This window comes from Trichosurus vulpecula, chromosome 7, assembly GCF_011100635.1.
Source record: "Trichosurus vulpecula isolate mTriVul1 chromosome 7, mTriVul1.pri, whole genome shotgun sequence".
Classification (NCBI taxonomy): domain Eukaryota; kingdom Metazoa; phylum Chordata; class Mammalia; order Diprotodontia; family Phalangeridae; genus Trichosurus; species Trichosurus vulpecula.
Genome location: NC_050579.1, coordinates 109,838,935 through 109,857,177, shown reverse-complemented (window position 1 = coordinate 109,857,177; position 18,243 = coordinate 109,838,935). Strand labels below are relative to the sequence as shown.

The window sequence follows — 18,243 nt, the reverse complement described above, 5'->3', positions numbered from 1 at the left end:
TCTTGCCTTCCGTCCTGTCTTCTTTCCTACTTTTTTCTCCTGCCTTCTTTTCACCCTTCCTTTCCCATCCCCCTTCTTTCCCTTACTCCCTGGAAAACAGAGACTGAATGATAGTTTGTGTGGGATGCTTTGAAAAAAATTTTTATCCTGAGTGAGAATTGATAATAGATGATTTTTAAGTCTAAAATTCTATGATTTCATCATGCTATATCTTATAAGACAGATTAGAAAAATTGTTTGACTTGTGATTGATTTCCTCTTTAGGATGACTATTGAGAGAAATTTGTATTTTTTAAAGTATAGAAGAGTGCTCTATTAGCATAGTCCTGATCTCATGCATTCAATAGTTACACATTATATTGTATGAAGCAAAACATTTTAGCATGTTCATTTTAGCATATTGTTTGTCATTTTAAGGTACCCTACATCTATTTTAATTCATGTAATCATAGACTAAGAAATCCAGAAGGAACCTTGGGCATCTAAACCAATCCTTTCATTTTACGAAAAAAGAAAAGAGGGCGACTTGCTAAAATCAGTTAAAAAAATGGCATCCAGATCTCCTGAACTCAGTCCAGTGATTTTTCAACTGTGTAACACTGCTGTGCATATGCTTCATATTTTATACACAGTACCTCATTTTTTTCTTTCTCATGTAGACTCTTTTGTGCTTTGCTTCCCCTCAATCCCCTACCCTCAATTTTTTTCTAAATTTGCAGGTTTAAAAATGGAATCCATAGCAATCCATTTGGGATTCTTTATTATTTGAACAAAAAGGTATGTACTAGTTGCATCTAATAGAGTAGTGAATTTTTTAAATCATTTCTTCACATGCTATAAATCTAAGATGAAATAATTCCCAAATGTTTTGTCTTCTATTAAAGGTATCTGTTGCCACACAGTTGGCTGTTGGAGATATGTTTAAAATGGGATTGTACAAGTCTGCCTTAAACAACAGTAACTAACTGAATCTGTGTACATATATGTAACAGGAATATTTTTGTGCAAGGTAACTTTAATATTCTCTGTTATTAACTAGCCTTAATTTAGGTATGGATGGGTAGGAATTAAATTTCACACATAAGAACATTTGTCTTTATCCTACAAGGCAATGTGTATCCTAATGAGGCTTCTTTTTCTTTTTCAGGATAATGCAAATCTGAAGATTATTGACATACTGAATGTTTTAAAATTTATTTTATTTTATTATTTATGTATTTTCATTTTTAAAAATAAAATATGTTCAGCAAATTTAGTGTTCTGGAGTATCTTTCTACCTATACCAACACAACCTAATTCTTTGGCAAATTGTCTCCTCATTTGTTTGGGTACTTCACCCATTTGCGTAAATCACAACCTCTCCATGCCGTCTCATCTTATTCAATTTTTTCCGTTTCTTTTTGTAAATCCCTCATAAAGTTTCTACTTAGCATATAAAAGAACTTCTTCTTGTTCTTTTACTGTTTAGAGTGTAATAGTGAAGTACTAGTGCTATCTGTTATCCTTCTCTCTCAGTATATAACTAATCTACTTTCTGAGTCATACATGGTATTCATCACATCTTTTCCCACCATTTCACTCATAAGTCATTGTTGGTAATATGCCACAGTGTACTTATACCTCCCGTTCATGTTTCCATTTTATTTGGATTAACTGCAATTTTGCTTCTCAGATTGTGGTCTTTCATGACTTAGTCATACAGCTTCAAAAGGAAAATATTGGCATTAAAGATGAGCTTTTACATCAGCAAACATTCAGGAGCATTCAAAGTGTTAAATAGTTTCCCAAATGAAATACACCCTGATCATTTCCTAGTCAAGTCTGGGCCTACCTCATTGTCCATGTTCAGTGCCTACCCAATGTATTATATATACTAGTGGACTAACCTAGTGGGCTACACCTCCAAGTGCATATTGTAATCCAGGAAATACACATTTTTCATCTACTTTGTTTTTCCAGTGTGAATTGGTCAGACCAATCTCTTTCACATGACCATGGATTTCATTGAGGAAGCTTTGTGTGGTGTTCTGAACTCAATGCAGTTATCACAGTGTCATCTACAGATAGTGTTTGGAGAACCTCGCCATTAATAGGGCATCCCTCTTCTCTTTGAATTCTGTGGACAGCTTCCATGACACTGGTTAACACCTTAGGTGAGCATATATCTCCCTCTTTAATGCCTTATGTAATATTGATACTTGGTGGATCATTGAACAAAGTTATTTCTGTGGTTACATCTGTTATGGAATCTTGTATTATCTTACCATACATGTGAGAGACATCTTGTTTGAGGAGTGCCTTAATATTGTATTTTGTTCTACTGAGTCTCCTAGACCTAAAGTATCTCAATAGCACCAACCTTTTATCCTTGGGTTTCTCCACCTTATTGTCTTGCATTTTATCTAAATACTATTCATCTCAGCTACAGCTTGTTCTTTTGTTCATTAAAAAATTAATGAACAAATAAGAAATTACCTCAAGTAAATATTATTTTTAAAATTCTTCATATTTTTCTTGCACTCAAAGAAATATGTATGAGATTTGAATTTTACTCTGTCATTGTGGGTTTTAGAAAAGGCACTGCACTAGGAGTCCAGCGACCAACATTTCAGTCTCTCTGTGCTACTTAACAGCCATGACATTGGGCCAGTCCTTTAACCTCTGAGTCTCAATTTCCTCATCTGAAATATGGTGGGATTGAGAGACATCTCTAAGGTCCTGTCAAGTTCTGAAATTCTATGATTCTAAGTCAATTGCTTTTTTAAAAATTCAGCTCATAATAGATACAGTACCATCTTACATTCTCTGCACCTCTCAATAGTATGATTGTTATGGTATTGTCTGATATAGAAAGTAAAATCTGAAATATTTCTTGTTCCTTTATGTTTTCATCAAGAATCACCTTTGCATATATAACATAGTGTAATAAATGCCATGTAAAAATCAGAAAATTAACACATGATAATGATCATTGCTGATATCTTATGGGTCACCTCTTTTTGGTAAATATTGAAGGCATGATCTATTCAGTTCTTTTGGAATCTTCTCCTCTTTGAGGTATCTTGATAATCTATCAATGAATTCCTTTAAAATTATATAACTTCAGAATGGATTCATCTATACAGTTTAGATCATGTATAATCACTTCACAACTTCATTTTTTCAAATGCTAGGTCCTTGCATTATATATCCAGTACTGATGTTATAGCTTTAGTTTGTTAATTACTTATGAAAATGTGTCACTCCAGACATGCAAGGGTGTCTCTTTCATGGTGTCATAGGATTTTAGACCTGAGAAGGACCTTAGAGAACATTTGGTTTGATTTCCTTCATTTTATGTCCATTTGGTATCCTTCCACTTTCATTTATTCAAGGTCCCAGAATGCCTTGGATTACCTGGTTTTCCATAATGACCTTTCTGTAGGGTTTGTTTTTCACTGAACTAATTTTCCTCTACTTTCTTAGGCAATACTACCAAAAAAAATCAGTCATACACTTTGTATTGTTTTGCATAGAAGCTTGTCCACTTAACTGGTTATCATTTTTTGGTACCTTTGAAGATCAAAATGTTGACTACCCCATGTGATTTTCTGAGCTGTTTCTGCCTTTTCATTATAGTGATTGGTTTGCATCATTTATATTTCTTTAAAAAATTATATCAAATAGCTACTTTACTTCTTGTTTATTTCAAGAGCCAGCAGATCATTCACATAGGAAAGGGTTGAAGTTGCTAGAATCTAATCGTTGTCTTCCACTTTCTTCTGATTTAATTTTAATTTTTGAAGCCCAAATCAAAGTAACATTTCTAAAAATCAGAAAGAGATAAATTAAAGATCATTGGACCATAGGCAACAAAAAGTCTCTTTTTAGTTCTAGTCCTGAGACTTAAGTTGTGTGACCTTGGGCAGGTTGATTGACCTTTCCTGGCATGGATTACTTGGTTTGTAAAATGAGAATTATGATAATGGCTCTCTGGGTATTAGGTTTGCTTCTTATGGTGATTGTAAGGAAAAATTCAATTCAATATGCAAATACTTTATAAACTGTAAATCAGAATGTAAACATGAGGCAATATTGTAATACTGCGGCTCCCTCTTAGATATCCTTTACCCCCTCCAAGATCTTTCAACTTCTTTTCTATGGTATCCCATTATACTACTAAACCTAAGTTCTCTGTAAGCTCTTATTTCCATTAAATGATTTTCTTTCTATTGTAAAACAATACTGCTCAAAATTTTTCAAAGAGAAGAAATTTCCTAGTACCAGTAGGAGCTATAAAATGTCATAATAATGGGTTAAAGGAAAGAATAAAGGGAATAAATGGGTATTTAAAAGAAATACAATAGAATATAGTGTTGCATATTTTATAAACACTTCATTAGACAAGAGAAAAAACCAGAAACAAAGACAGGAATATTTAGATTTTATAATGATTTTATGATATAGATAAGCTTAGAAATTTGAGCTTGCAAATGATTATGATAATGAAAATGGCCTGTGAAGTATATAATTACACCTAATTGACATAATGAATTTCTTTGTGTAATATATATTTTTATAAAGTGAGAACAGTAGAAGCTATAAGTGTGACTTTAATGAAGTAAAATATTAGGCCATAGGAGATTTCTGGAACCCTTTTGCAGCAGGGTAGGGAAATCAAATGACATTATTTATGTAGGATTAGATGGCCTACAAGCAACCAGATGGTACAGTGGATAGAGTGCTGGGCCTGGAATCAGGAAGACCTGATTCTAATTCAGTTCAGATTCAGCCCCAGACACTAATTATGTGTGTGACCCTGGGCAAGCCACTTAAATTCTGCCCCACTTTTGCCCCAGTTTTCTAATCTGTAAAATGGGGAAACTAATAGTACATACCTCCAAGGTGGTTGTGAGAATCAAGTGACACAATTATACAGCACTTAGCACAGTGTCTGAAATTGCTTACGTATTCTAGGGAATTTGCTGAATCTTTAATTCTTCAGATCACATGACGTGTGTATGTGTTTGTACATATCTCTGTGTATATATTTGCATGAATATTCACACATATGTCTTCATACATTTTGAGAAGCATGCACGTATATGTTGAGATATGTATATGTGCATATGATATATATTTATTTTTGCATACCACATTGAGTAGTTATTTGTACAAGTAAATCTTTAAGTAACATTCCAGTAAGAAGTCATTCATATAGGAACAGTTATTTATTAAGTAATCTTTGATTTAGTGACTTTCATTTCATAATTTTTGATAAAAAGAATTAGATCTAGGAAATCCTCCCAGACCTTTTTCTTGCCTGTGTTTTCATTTTTCAATATAAATGCTGGTAATACAAATGAAATGTTGACATTATTGATTAAATTAATGGGTATTACTTTCAAAACATATCAGTTATATTAAGATGTTTTTCTCCAATTAAGGACCTCAAATGGAAACTTTAAGAATTTTTAAATTCTACAAAACTGGATAAATTTTCAAAATGTTTTAAATATGTGAAAAAATAAATAGATTTTACATTGTAGAAATCATTAGTGACATCAAAAATTAAATTTATGTTTTGTGTGGGAATTTAGAGTCATAATTCTTTCAATAAGAAAAATTATTTAAATTTCAACTAACATTTTCATTTATTTAAAATAAGTGAACATTTATTTTACAATTAATGTTTTAAATGTTTTAAAATAGATATTTATGCTTAACCTCTTTAAGGTTAAACATAAGTTCCTAGGTCTAGAGTTGGAAGGGACCTCAGAGACCATCTAGTCCAGTCCTCTCATTTCATGAAGGAGAAAACTGAGGCCTAGAGAAATTAAGTAACTTGCCCAGTGTCACACAAGTAATGACCATTAGAGACAGGATTTGATACGAAGTACTTCAGAGCCATTGTTCTTTACATAATTTATACTGCTTCATTATACATTATATATAACAATTTTGAATAGTACTTTGTCTTGTCTATGTCTCCAACTAGTTACTCATATGTTTGCAGGTTTCTTCCCCAAAGGGGAGCCTATTATCTTAGATCAAAGGGGTACTTTTTAGATCTTTACTCCTAAAACTTTAGTCTTTACTTCTAAAACTAAAAAGCTCATAAGTCCCACTATTAAAGCTTACCTTTAAAAGTAATCCAATAGACACATTCAGAGCAAAGGCATTTACTAAAATAACATAGTAAGAATAGTAGCTACAAACGACCTGGAAAAGTTTTCGTGGGAAGAATGGACACAAATTTAAAGTATACTGGTAGTGAGCACATTTATAGAGAGCACAAATAGACAAGATAATTGAGGCCTCCAGTACTACCAAACATGAGCCCCATTGTTCCTGCCCTTTTCCTTTCTTGGTTCGGCATGGCTTTTGGGAGGCTTTCTCACCTGGATTCCCTGTATTTGTTCCTCAACTGCCAGAGCTAGTTCTCACTTTAATCTATAGTTCTCTTCTTTGCTGCCAGTGGTTACATTCGTTAAAGCTACTACCTACTCTGTTTCTGTATCTCTTCTCCCTCATGGATTTGGTATCTCCTAGTGGGCCTAGTTCCTCTGAAAAATGCCATGACTGATGGGAGGGAAGGGCAGAGTAGAGGAGAAAAATCATTTTTTCTCCCTTCCTCATACCCCCAATTCTGCATGGTTACAAAGTGCCCTCCTTTCTATACTGTGCTTCAGTTACCCACAACTTCTTCCAGAGCTGGCTAGCTTAGCTTTTTAAAGAATGCAGGGCTGTGCCCAATCTTCAACCAGGCAATGCCAAAATGCTTTTTTAATTTAGTCAGGAAAATGTTTTCATATTTCCTAAAGAAATTGGGGAGGTGGCATTGGGAGATACATTTTGGTACTTTGTTTTAATGTGTTAATACCTTATCTCTCTTATCTTGTCCTTTACTCTCTCTGATCATAGCAACTGATTTGGAGGGAAACCAAATAAATGTCTCTTTTATCTTCCCACCTCACTGGAGAGATTTTTTTTACTTATTGTAGACTTAATTTTGCTATTTAGAACATGAAAATTGGCCTGGCATAAAGTTACTAAAGTTATTTAGATTGTTATTTGTAGTTGTTTTGTTTACTTTTTTAAAGTAAACTGAGAATGAGAATACTTCCATTGCCTAGTAATTTCTTAGAATTTCTAAACACTATTAAACTTTTTTTAAGCTTTCATTTACCTTTCTTCCCAGACCCTATAGGGCATGGCTAGAGTACCCAGGCATCAAGCAAAAGCCCAGTATCCCTACCCTTAGATACACAAGACCCATTGAGGGTACCTGGATGGCCTCATCCACACCTGATACCAAGCAGGACTACTTTCTACTTCTCCTACCCCAGAAATCAACCTGGATCTTCTTGATAATGTTCCCCTACTACCAAAGACCCTTCTCTCCATTCTCTATCACTACTAGAGATAACCCAGAATCTTTCTCTACTCTGACCCTCATATTCACTTTCCCCTAATGGTGGATGATTGCTCATATGGGGCAGGCACCTTGTTACGTCCGAAAGACTTCTGAACCTTTCCATCTGCCCTAAAGCTGAACTCTTATATGTCATTGTCTTTCTCAATAAGAGTATATGTGCTTTGAGAGGGAGGGCTATCTTCTTTTTCTATTTGTCTCCTAAGTTCTTAGCACGGTGTTTGGCACATAGTGAGTGCTTAGTATTTTTTAATTGATTCATATATTCAAGCATTTTGTATGTTACTAGAGAGCTGTTTAAGTAAGCAACCGTCATTTAATATACGTCTTCCTTTAGTATAGTTCTGCACATAGTAAAAAATGAACATTAATTCAGTGTCTTTAAGTTGTACATTTAAGCTATCATTAGCTAACCCCACTGGCCAGTTTTGTTTGATTTTTTTAATTTGTTATTTTTAGTGGTTTTTGATATCTAGAATTTTGGTCCCCATGTAATGGCAGGGATAGGTATGGTCAGCATGCTTTGAATCTTGTTCCTTCCTTGCTACATGGCCAAAAAAACCTAGTGCTAGATTTTATAAAGTGTGTCATAGTGTGCAGAATGAGAGAGGTAGTAGTTCTGTTATATTCTTGCCAGATCAGGCCATATCTAGAAAATTGAGTTCAATTGTAGGCATCAGATATTAGGAACTACTCAAACAAACTGGAGAATATCCTGAAGGTAATAGCAAGAGAATTTGCAATTTGGGATCTCATAAAGGAACTTGGCATGCTTAGTCTGCCCACAGGTAATGATAGCTGTCTTTAAGTATTGGAAGATTTGTTATAAACAGGAATTTTATATATGTATATTATATATGTGTACTATATCTATATATGTGTGTATACACATATACATGTACATATGTACATACTTACATACACACACATACATGCATATTTTTCCCCATAGAACAGAATCATGAATAGCATTGGCCTACCTCAGTTCCTTCTCATTAGAAGTTTGCAAACAGTGGTTGGATGACCACTTGTGGATGTTATAAAAGGGGATTCTTGAATTAGATTGGACTAAAGGGCCTTTGAGAGCCCTTCTAGCTCTTAGATTCTGTGAGTAGCCAGGAAATATACTATAGAGAGCACTAGACAAAGTCAGAAAGCCTGGAGTCTAATCTCACTTCTATTGTTTATTAACTACGTGAGCCTCAGATTCTTCTTTAGGATGGTGGTGTTCTGTCCTGCATAAATATCTCATGGAGTTGCTTTGGGGATCCAGGAAGAGAAGACATTTGAAAGCAATTTGTAAATGTTAAATCTAGTATCATGTAGCGGATTTGCAAGCTGCTGTAATATAACTGAATATGAACTTAGCTATGAGTAGCTATGTGAATATATGGTGTTATTATCATTATTATTGTTGCTGGACTTTTAAAAAACAAAAGGGGATGAGTTACACATATACTATTGTGATCATATTGTATGGGCAAATGGTATCAGAGTGGATCTTAAATTTTACCATTTTTTATAAAGGAATATGTTTTGCTAAATTGTGAGATTAATACTTAATTTTCATCTTTCTTTTTCTAAGGGATAGGGATAGGGAGTACCCCTTTTAATTGTTATCAGGAACTCCTTCAATGAAGAAACTCCGTCTGCCAAGTTGTAACTGCATCATCCCTTCAACTTGTAGCCTTAGAGAGTTGCCCAGAGCACAAAAGATATTCAACAATTTGCCCAAGGTCACACAGCCAATGTGTTCCAGAGATAGAAACTAAATTCAGGTCTTCCTGGTGCCAAGGCTTGTTTTTTTTTGTTTGTTTTTTACCTTGTACACCATGCTGCCTCTCTTCTCTTCCTAAAACTTACCTAAATAGCATTATCCTAACATTGATTTAAAGTCATTACTTTAGATACAGAAAGTATCTTCTTAATTACCATATACTTTGCATACATGATAACCATTAATAAGAAGTGGGCCCCAATTGCCCTGCCAAAAAAAAAGAAGTGAAGCAGGTTTTATTTTTTTTAAAGGTTCTTAAGTTTATTCCTGAAGAATTCATTAGTGTGTTAACAACAGAAAAAAAAATTCTCCAAATTTCTACTAGAAAGCATTATTTGTATTGCATGTGCACTAACAGATAGTCTTAGACATTATTTCAACTATTTATCCCTAATTTGAAATCACAATTGGTAACAAATATATAGTTGGGTAAAAAGAGAATAAAATATACAGAAGTTTCTCTACTAGACTAGTATTGTTGAGTAAGCATAGAGGTGAATATTTTCATGTTTTATTAGTTGTATTATTGAGTATTACTGTGTAATTAGCTTTTTTCACCATAAAGGCAGTAATGTATAGTAGATGGAGTTTAAGAGTTGGGACTTAGGAGAAGAGCTAGTTTCAAATTCTGCCTCTGTCACTTACTAGTTATGTGGCCATTGGTAATATACTTAACCAATCTGAGTCTCATTTTCATCATCTGTGGATGATGGAGACAATAACTATTGTCCCCAACACCCTCAATACTGGTGAGGTTCCAGTTAGATAATGGATGTAAAGCATTTACAAATGGTAAAGTGCTAAATAAATGTTAGTTGTTCTTACTTTCCTCCCTGAAAATGGCATTAGGAGCATGGATCATCTGAAATGGTAACTCATCAAAAGATTCTTATTGATTTGGCTTTGGGATGTTGTTGTGTACATACATCAAAATGAGAGTATCCTGTGTTCTGGGAATTCAATTCAAATATAATGAAGACATACTATGAAGAATTGAGAGAAAATGAAAAGTTTCCAAGTTTTACCTTCCTTTCCCTCCCTTGACTCTATCCATCCTGGGATGAAGCATCAACCTGAGTAAAACTACCATTTTCTTGTAATGAAAACCTTGCTGTAAATGTTTTACATGATTACATATGTGTAACCTATATTTGATTGCTTACTGTCTCACGGAGGGGGAAAAGGATGGGGGCGGGGTGGATTTGGAACTCAAAACTTTTTTTTAAAATGTTGAAAACACTGTTTAAAATTTAATGGGGGGGGGTGGGGAACGACAAATAAATAAGGATGAGGAAAAAAACCTGTGATGTTTAAGGGGTAATTAAAAATTAATGATTAAGATGATTTCTAGATGGCTAGCTAAAAGCACAGTAAGAGTAACTTGACAGAGATATTAGTAAAAATGAACAATAAAGTAGGTGTTAACTTCTAGGAAGCTCAAAAGAGAGATGTGCAAGTGACAATCTGATAATTAAAAGAATCCCAAATAACTATTTCTTAGTAACAAATACTATATTATATAAATAAATTAATAATTGTACCAAGTCTCATGATAATACTGTTTATTGGATATGAGTGTAGGATTATAGCATTCTAAAATACGGTTTTTCATGTGTAGAATAAGAAATATGTTAAATTATAAAGCAATATGCTTATAGAGGAAAGGACTAGTGATTATGACATTGAGAGGTAGTGAAAAGAATTAACCTTGACTAATTTTAAAGATGAAATAATGGGTCTTTTAAAATTATACATACATATACATGTGTGTATATATGTATTTATCTGAAGTAATATGTATTTCTAAATTTAAAGTCACATTTTATTTTACAGCCAAGATGTCAAGAAAGTTAAGTTTACCTACAGAGCTGAAGCCTGATTTAGGTAAGTAAAAATAAATTAAATCTGTAGTATTTAAAATCACAATAACTGGAGAATATTAAAATAATTTTGAAAGTACGTCTCATAAATGGCCTTTCCTATAGTTCTCTCAGTAGCAGATATATGTGTCTGTTGATGGGGGTCTGAAGGAAAACCTCAGATTTCCAGAATTCCCTCATCAGTCTTTTCTACTCTTAAAATTCACATCTGAGAGATGGGAAGTCATTTTTTATTATAAATGAAAATACATAGAACTAAAATCTTTTTCATATGTTTAATTGTCTAGCTGTGCTTCCCTCATTCTGTACTATTGCAGTTGTTACTATTTTTTTAACCTAAATGTAGTGCTTTACATTTATCCCCATAAAATGCTGTAACCAATGTTACTAGCAGCTGCTGTGAAGGTATAAGGCGAATAACACCAGGACACAGGAGGGCTGCTAGCACAGATTCTTTGATCTGCTTTTCTAAGGAAAGCAACTTTAAAGAGTTTACAATCTCACTTTAATTAAACATACATATATCATTCACTTGATTCATGGGGAAAAATCAGGACCCTGAAAACTTCAGAGAAAACACAAACAGAAATTACAAGCAGAAATTATATGAACAGAGCAAATAACACAAATCAGCAGACAGGGCTTCGAACCGACTGTGCATAGCAATACATACGTAGCTACCAGAGAGAAAAGCACCAATATCTGGGTTTTCAAAGCCAGGGACCTCCTTAACAGCTACCCAGAGTCTCAGCTGGCCAAGTCACAGGAACATTCTTCCAATGAGTAAGTCCCCAAAGCAAAATGCTAACCTCAGAGTATATATATGCTTCTTCAAGGTCAGCCCACAGAGGGTCACAACCATGTGACTGGAACTCATGTGACTTAGGCTTTCTTGTGACTTAAGCAGGTCATCAAAGACTGTTGATTCAAACAAAGGCAAGTCTTAATCAAAGGCACTTGATTACCTTAGTGCTGAGAAGAACTAGAACTCCAAAAGAAAAAAGAGCAAAACAAAAAATCCCACTTTGCTTGCCGTTACAAATACTACCTTATTATTTTGGCCTAATCTTTGATTCTATTGAAATATTTTTAGGTTCCTGATTTCTTCTTTTAAAATGTAAGCTATCCCTCTGAATTTTATGTCATCTGGATATTTGAAAATGCCACCTATGCTTTGCCAATATTACTGATAAAAATGTTAGCCAGTAAGGAACCAAAACTGATTCCCAAAGAACTCTGCTAGAGATGTTCCAATTGGATCACCTTGATCAATTAATGACAACATTTTGGGTCTAGCCATTTGCTCACTTCTAAGTCTATTTAACTGAACCATCATACAGTCAATTAATCCACAACCATTTATTAAGCACCTATTATGTACTAGGCAGGCCCTGTTCTAATCACTGGAGATACAAATAAAATGAATGAAATGATTTCTACTTAAAAGGAATTTACTTTCTAATGGGGACAACAAGTTCATATAAAAGTAGATAGAGAGCAAATCTAAAAAGGATAAATATGGAAATAGTTAAATACAAGGTGGTTTGAGAAGGACTTCATATAAAAGGTCTCAGTTGAGCTATGTCTTGAAGAAGAGAGGGATTCTGTGAAGTGGAAGTAAGAAGGGAGTACATTCCAGGCATGGGGAAAGCCTGGGTGAAGGCATGGAAACATGAAACGGAGAGTATGACAGGGAGAAGAAAGACCATTTGGCTAGGTTGCCAAGGGCAAGAGAAGAGTCTAATGATGCTGGAAAAATGATTTAGACAAGTTTTTGAAGGGCTTTAAAAGCTAGACAGGAGCCTATCAACCTGATAAAGAGAGCCACATCTATTTTATCCAAAAAGTTGGCAGAAGTAACCTTAATTTGCTGAAATCCAACTCTTTGGCATTCTCTTGACAAAATTTAATAGCTGTCCCCAAAAAATGAGATTAGTCTGGTGTACCCTCATACTCATTGAAGCCATGTTACTCTTTTCCTTTGTAATGCTAAGAGACCTGTTTGAAAGCCAAACAGAAGAGTTTATATTTGATACTGGAAGTAATAAGGAGCAGTCAGACTTGTGTTTTTAAGATCAGTTTTGGCTGAGCAACCAGCTAACAGCCTATTGCTATAATTCAAGCATGAGGTGATGGTCTGCACCAGGGTGGTAGCTATGTCAGAGGAGAGAATGCGACAAATATGAGAGATGTTATGTAGGTAAAATATACAGGAGTTGGCAACAGATTGGATATAGAGAGAGAGTGAGAAGTTGAGGATAACACCTAGGTTGTAAGGCTGGGTAACTGGGAGGATATTTGTGTCCTAAGTAGTATCAGAGAAGTTAGGAAGAAGGAAAAGATGGGGAATAAAGACAGTTACTGAAGACCCAGAAAAGAAAGTTCTCACTACCAAATTCCTTTCGACCATCAAAAACACATTGGCAGTTATCTGCTTTGTCACTATATTCTGAGGACCACTGGGCCTTTCCATCCACCTGGTAGCTAAAACCTACCGTATGTGTTGTCTCCCTCTATTAGAACATGTGCTCCTTAAGAGCAAGTCTTCCTTTTCTGTTTGTTCTCTCAGTGCTTTGCACATAATGAGTACTCAGTAAATTTTTTTTTTCGTGTATTCATTTGGTGTACTAATAGCTAAGTTAATGTTTATCAATGAATTTTTAAAAGGACATGCTTTTATGACTTTCTGTCGCAGCATAAATAGAGGCTAAAGGTCCCTTTGCATTTTCCTCTTTCTCATGGGTTGCCCTACCCCTCAATGTCCTGAGCTGCTGGTGAGTTTCTTTTTACATAATTGGCCCAGTGCTTTGACAGTAGGTATTCTCTTGTCTGCATCATACTTGAAATTTTTCTAGTAGTATAGGACCTTCCAGGGTTTGTGCTCCACTGGCATTGCCTTCAAGTCATTTTTATACAACAAAGGCATCAAAATAGGAATGGAAGACTTTAAAATGTGAAGCATAAAAACATCATGTCTTTTAATTTTTTCTGTAACATAAGAAGTATATATTTATTTCAGTCCTGAAAAAATAAGTGTCTCCAGTAAAGCACATTATAATTAGGTTTATGAATTAATCTATCTCATGTGGTAAATAGAAGTTATTAGAATTTGATTGCTTGTGTTCTAAAATTAAATTATATTTCCTTTCTAAGATTTAAATAGAAGATAAAACAAGTATAAAATAATTATAATACAGAGTATATTTGCCAAGACTGCATTAAAAAAAAAACTCAAAAGAAGGAAAGTATGTAGTGGGTAGCATCAGGGAAAGCTGCTAAAGCTATGTTCCTAAGTGACAGGGACTGTTTTTTATTTATCTTTGCCTGTCTCTGAACACATTGCAAATAGTAAACATCTAATAAATGTTTGTTGATTTGTAATTTGGTTCAGTTTAAGACAATATTTATTAAGTCCCTATTATTAGCAAATACCATGTTGGGTGTTGGAGATACAAAGACAAAAAAAGAGAATCGATTTCTGCCTTTAGGCTCTTATAGTCTCCTAGAGTGAAACAGTAGGCACTCAAAAGTTTTAATGGAGATTGATTATCTGGTATTGATTGGACTAGATGGATGTTGAGCTCTGTTCCAACTATAAAATTATGTATAGTATACATAGAGATGAATACAAAATATTTTTCAAAGTAAATTCAAATAATTTTGAGGTGGGGAGGGAGCATTAATATTTGGAGGACCAGAAAAACCTTCTGCTCATTGTTGGCAGTAAGAAACAGAGATGAGGAGACAAAGTATTCAAGGCATGGAAGACAGCCAGTAGAAAGGCACAAAGATGGAAATGTCACATACAGGGCATAGCAGGTAGGCCATTTTGACTTGAATCATGAGGGAAGTTAGGTTAAATGGGTTGTAAAATAGGTTGGAGAAAAATCAATGAAAGGTTTAAGTGCTAGAGACGGTAATGTTTAATCCTAGAGGGAAAAGGGTTTCAAGCTTTCTTGACCGGGGGACTAACATGATCAGATATGATGTGTAGACATATCGATCTGGGAACTATGTGAAAAATGCATTAGAGACGGTGAGAGATAGAGGCAAGGAGACCAACAAGTAGGAGACTATCATGATAGTCCAGGTGAGTAATGAAGAAGATGGAGACAGATTTTGCAGACATAGACTCCTCAAAACTTAACAGTTTGATTGGCTATAGGGGTGGAATTAGAAAGCAAAGCACTGAGAACAGCTCCAAGATTGGGAATATGAGGTAACTAGGAGGATGGTATTCCCTTAAATGGGAGCTGATCAAGAGTCTCATTGTATACATATCTGTCAGGGAACTAGAGCAGTTTATGCAAGCAAAGATACCTAATGATACCAAGCAGGGTGGATATTTAACCTACTATATAGGTAATCAAAATAATTGAAAAACATTAAGTCATGTAGGTAGACTAATTTTCAGTTGTAAGGAAATTAATCTTAAGGGAAGAGTTCATGCAAAAATATCTGCCATTTTCTTACTTGACCCATTTATATTGAACCAATTTATGGTTGTTTCAGACATAAAAGACAATTCCTTCAGTCGGTCACGGAGTTCAAGTGTAACCAGTATTGACAAAGAATCCCGAGAAGCAATTTCAGCTCTTCATTTCTGTGAAACTTATACAAGAAAGACTGATTCTTCACCTTCCCCATGCCTATGGGTTGGGACTACTTTAGGTACAGTGCTTGTCATCGCGCTGAACATTCCTCCATGTGGAGAACAAAGACTCCTTCAGCCAGTAATTGTATCTCCAAGTGGTAAGTATTTCTGATGAATATATTTAAAACCCACACAAGTTTCCAATGTTGTGTTTAAATAGGAGGCTTTTTATTATTATTATTTTCATAATCAGTTGATCCCAAGAATTGATGAATTTAGTAAGGCTATTTTTTTTTCTATACATGGCATAGGACCTGAGAGGAGAGCTTACAAACATTTTTTTCTATGAATGTTGACTAAAATTATTATTGGGTGAAAATGACAGAATAAATATTTTAGGGCAGAATGATATAGTAATAAGTTCTGCTTTTCAAGGCAAAAGTACAAATAACAGGCAAAATATAACATTGTTGAGCGTTCTAAGATTGCTTTTTATGGATATGAAGTCTTAAAAGACATTTTCCCCACTTAGGGTATAAGAAAATACAACTCAAAGTTTTTGTTGCCAAGAAATGTAACAAACAAAAATCATGTATAAGTCATTGTCTTCATATATTGAAAATGAGGTTAGACTGTATAAACACTGGACACTAATATACATGGAAACAATTAAGTCCACAAGATTGAGTGTTTATTTTAAACCCGGTTATCCTGAATTACATAAGTATTGATCGTTAGTATGCTTCACTTCAGTCATCAATGTTGACCCCTCATAATTTCCTTTGGAATAGTTTTAAAATACTACATAAAGCTTAGAGTTTGTATTAAGTTATACTTTTAGTGTGTTAGTTATGAATTGGCCTTGTGTTAAACAATTCAGTTTTGTTTAATGCATTTCAGTTTTATTTACTTGAACATATTTTTTCGATTTAAGTAATTGACCGTTCATGTGTACTAGCATAGTGCTAGACTCTCTGAAGGATAATAAAGAAGTCAAAGACTTATGCCCTCTGGAAGTTAAAAGCTTTTGTTTTCAATCAATCAACAAGTATTTTTAAGTATTTTTTAAGTATTTATTATGTGCCAGGTGCTCTTAGGCACTGAGTATATTCAAAGAATGAAACATTCTTTACTCTGCCTATTCTAATGGGAGAGACAACAGTTAAATATATAAATACATACATAGAATATATACATATATATATAAATATAATGAGTACAAAGTAAGTAAATGCAAATATATTTGTTGTTGTTCAGTCGTTTTTCAGTTGTGTCTGACTCTTTTTGACCCCATTTGGGGTTTTCTAGGCATATATACTAGAGCAATTTGCCATTTCCTTCTCCAACTCATTTTACAGATGAGGAAACTGAGGCAACAGGGTTAAGTGTCTTTCCCGGGGTCACACAGCTAGTAAGCGTCAGAGGCCAGATTTTTGAAATCAGATCTAACTGATTGCAGGCCTTGTACTCTATCTGCTGTGCCACCTAGCTGCAAGTATATGCAATATAAAATATAAGACATTTTGGGAAGGAGAGCACTAGCAGTTGGAGAGAATGAGGAAAGACGTTGAAAGTGCTGCTTTGAACTGTGTTTTCTAAATGAAGAAAGGAATTATATGAAGTGGAGTTAAGCATGGATTACTGTCTGAGCATGGGAAGATGGTTAATGCAAAGATAAAGAAATGAGAGATGGAGTGTCATCTGTAAAAAAAAAAAAAAAAAAAAGAGAGGCCAGTTTGACTGAATTAAAATGTGTAAGAGGAACTATAATGTCCAGAGAAGCTGGAAATATAGGTTAGTTCCAAGTTGCATAAGGTTTTAAAAGTTAACAGAGGAATTTTATTTATTGTAGAAGCAAAAAGAAGCCACTGGAGTTGATTGAATAATAGTTATATGACCAGATTTTACTATTAAGGAAAATTGCTTTGTCACTCATGCGTAGGATGAATTTGAATGTGAGAAACTTGAGGCAGGAAAACAAATTAGGGGACAGAATAATCTATCAAAAGATGATGAAGTTCTAAAGTAAGATGGTAGTAGTTTGAGTAGAGAGAAGAAATGAGAGTCACCTTTATTTTTTGCATTTAAACATATGTAAAAATTATATATTAAATTGCTTAACTTTTTTTAAGACAACAATAGACATGATTTGTGCTTTGGAAACCTCTGTAATGTGATCTGGGTGGGGGGAGGGGGGGTCAATATAATCAGACCATGTTGTAACCAACAGTCCTATAAATAAGACCAGCAATAGCATTAATACAAGATGATTTGGGGCTGTCTTGCCTATGTGTCTACTCCAAATTATTGTTCTCTCTAATCTTGCTAGTAAAAGCCAACATTTACCTTCATTATTGTGAGATGCATAGTGGCACACAAGTTTCTAATTAATTACAAAATAAATCTTTTAAATTAAATTATTATCTGGACTTATGTACTAGGAAATCTAGCTATCCAGAGCCTATGCATATACTCTGCCATCATTCATTAAATCTTATTTACAAAATTATCAGAAATACTTGTATCTTTCATGTCACTCATAATGCAAATGTATAAAAAGAATGAGTCTCTAAAATAA

At 34.2% G+C, this 18,243-nt stretch overlaps 1 protein-coding gene across 2 annotated transcripts in view; it reads left to right on the top strand.

Moving 5' to 3' along the window:
- Window positions 1-18,243, top strand: part of STXBP5 (syntaxin binding protein 5) — a 214,002-nt gene that overhangs the window by 166,644 nt on the left and 29,115 nt on the right. For both annotated transcript variants that reach the window (XM_036767272.1, XM_036767271.1), the window contains 2 exons: window positions 11,025-11,075; window positions 15,584-15,823. In XM_036767272.1, the coding sequence (XP_036623167.1) occupies window positions 11,025-11,075; window positions 15,584-15,823 (291 nt within the window). The remainder of the gene's footprint in view (window positions 1-11,024; window positions 11,076-15,583; window positions 15,824-18,243) is intronic.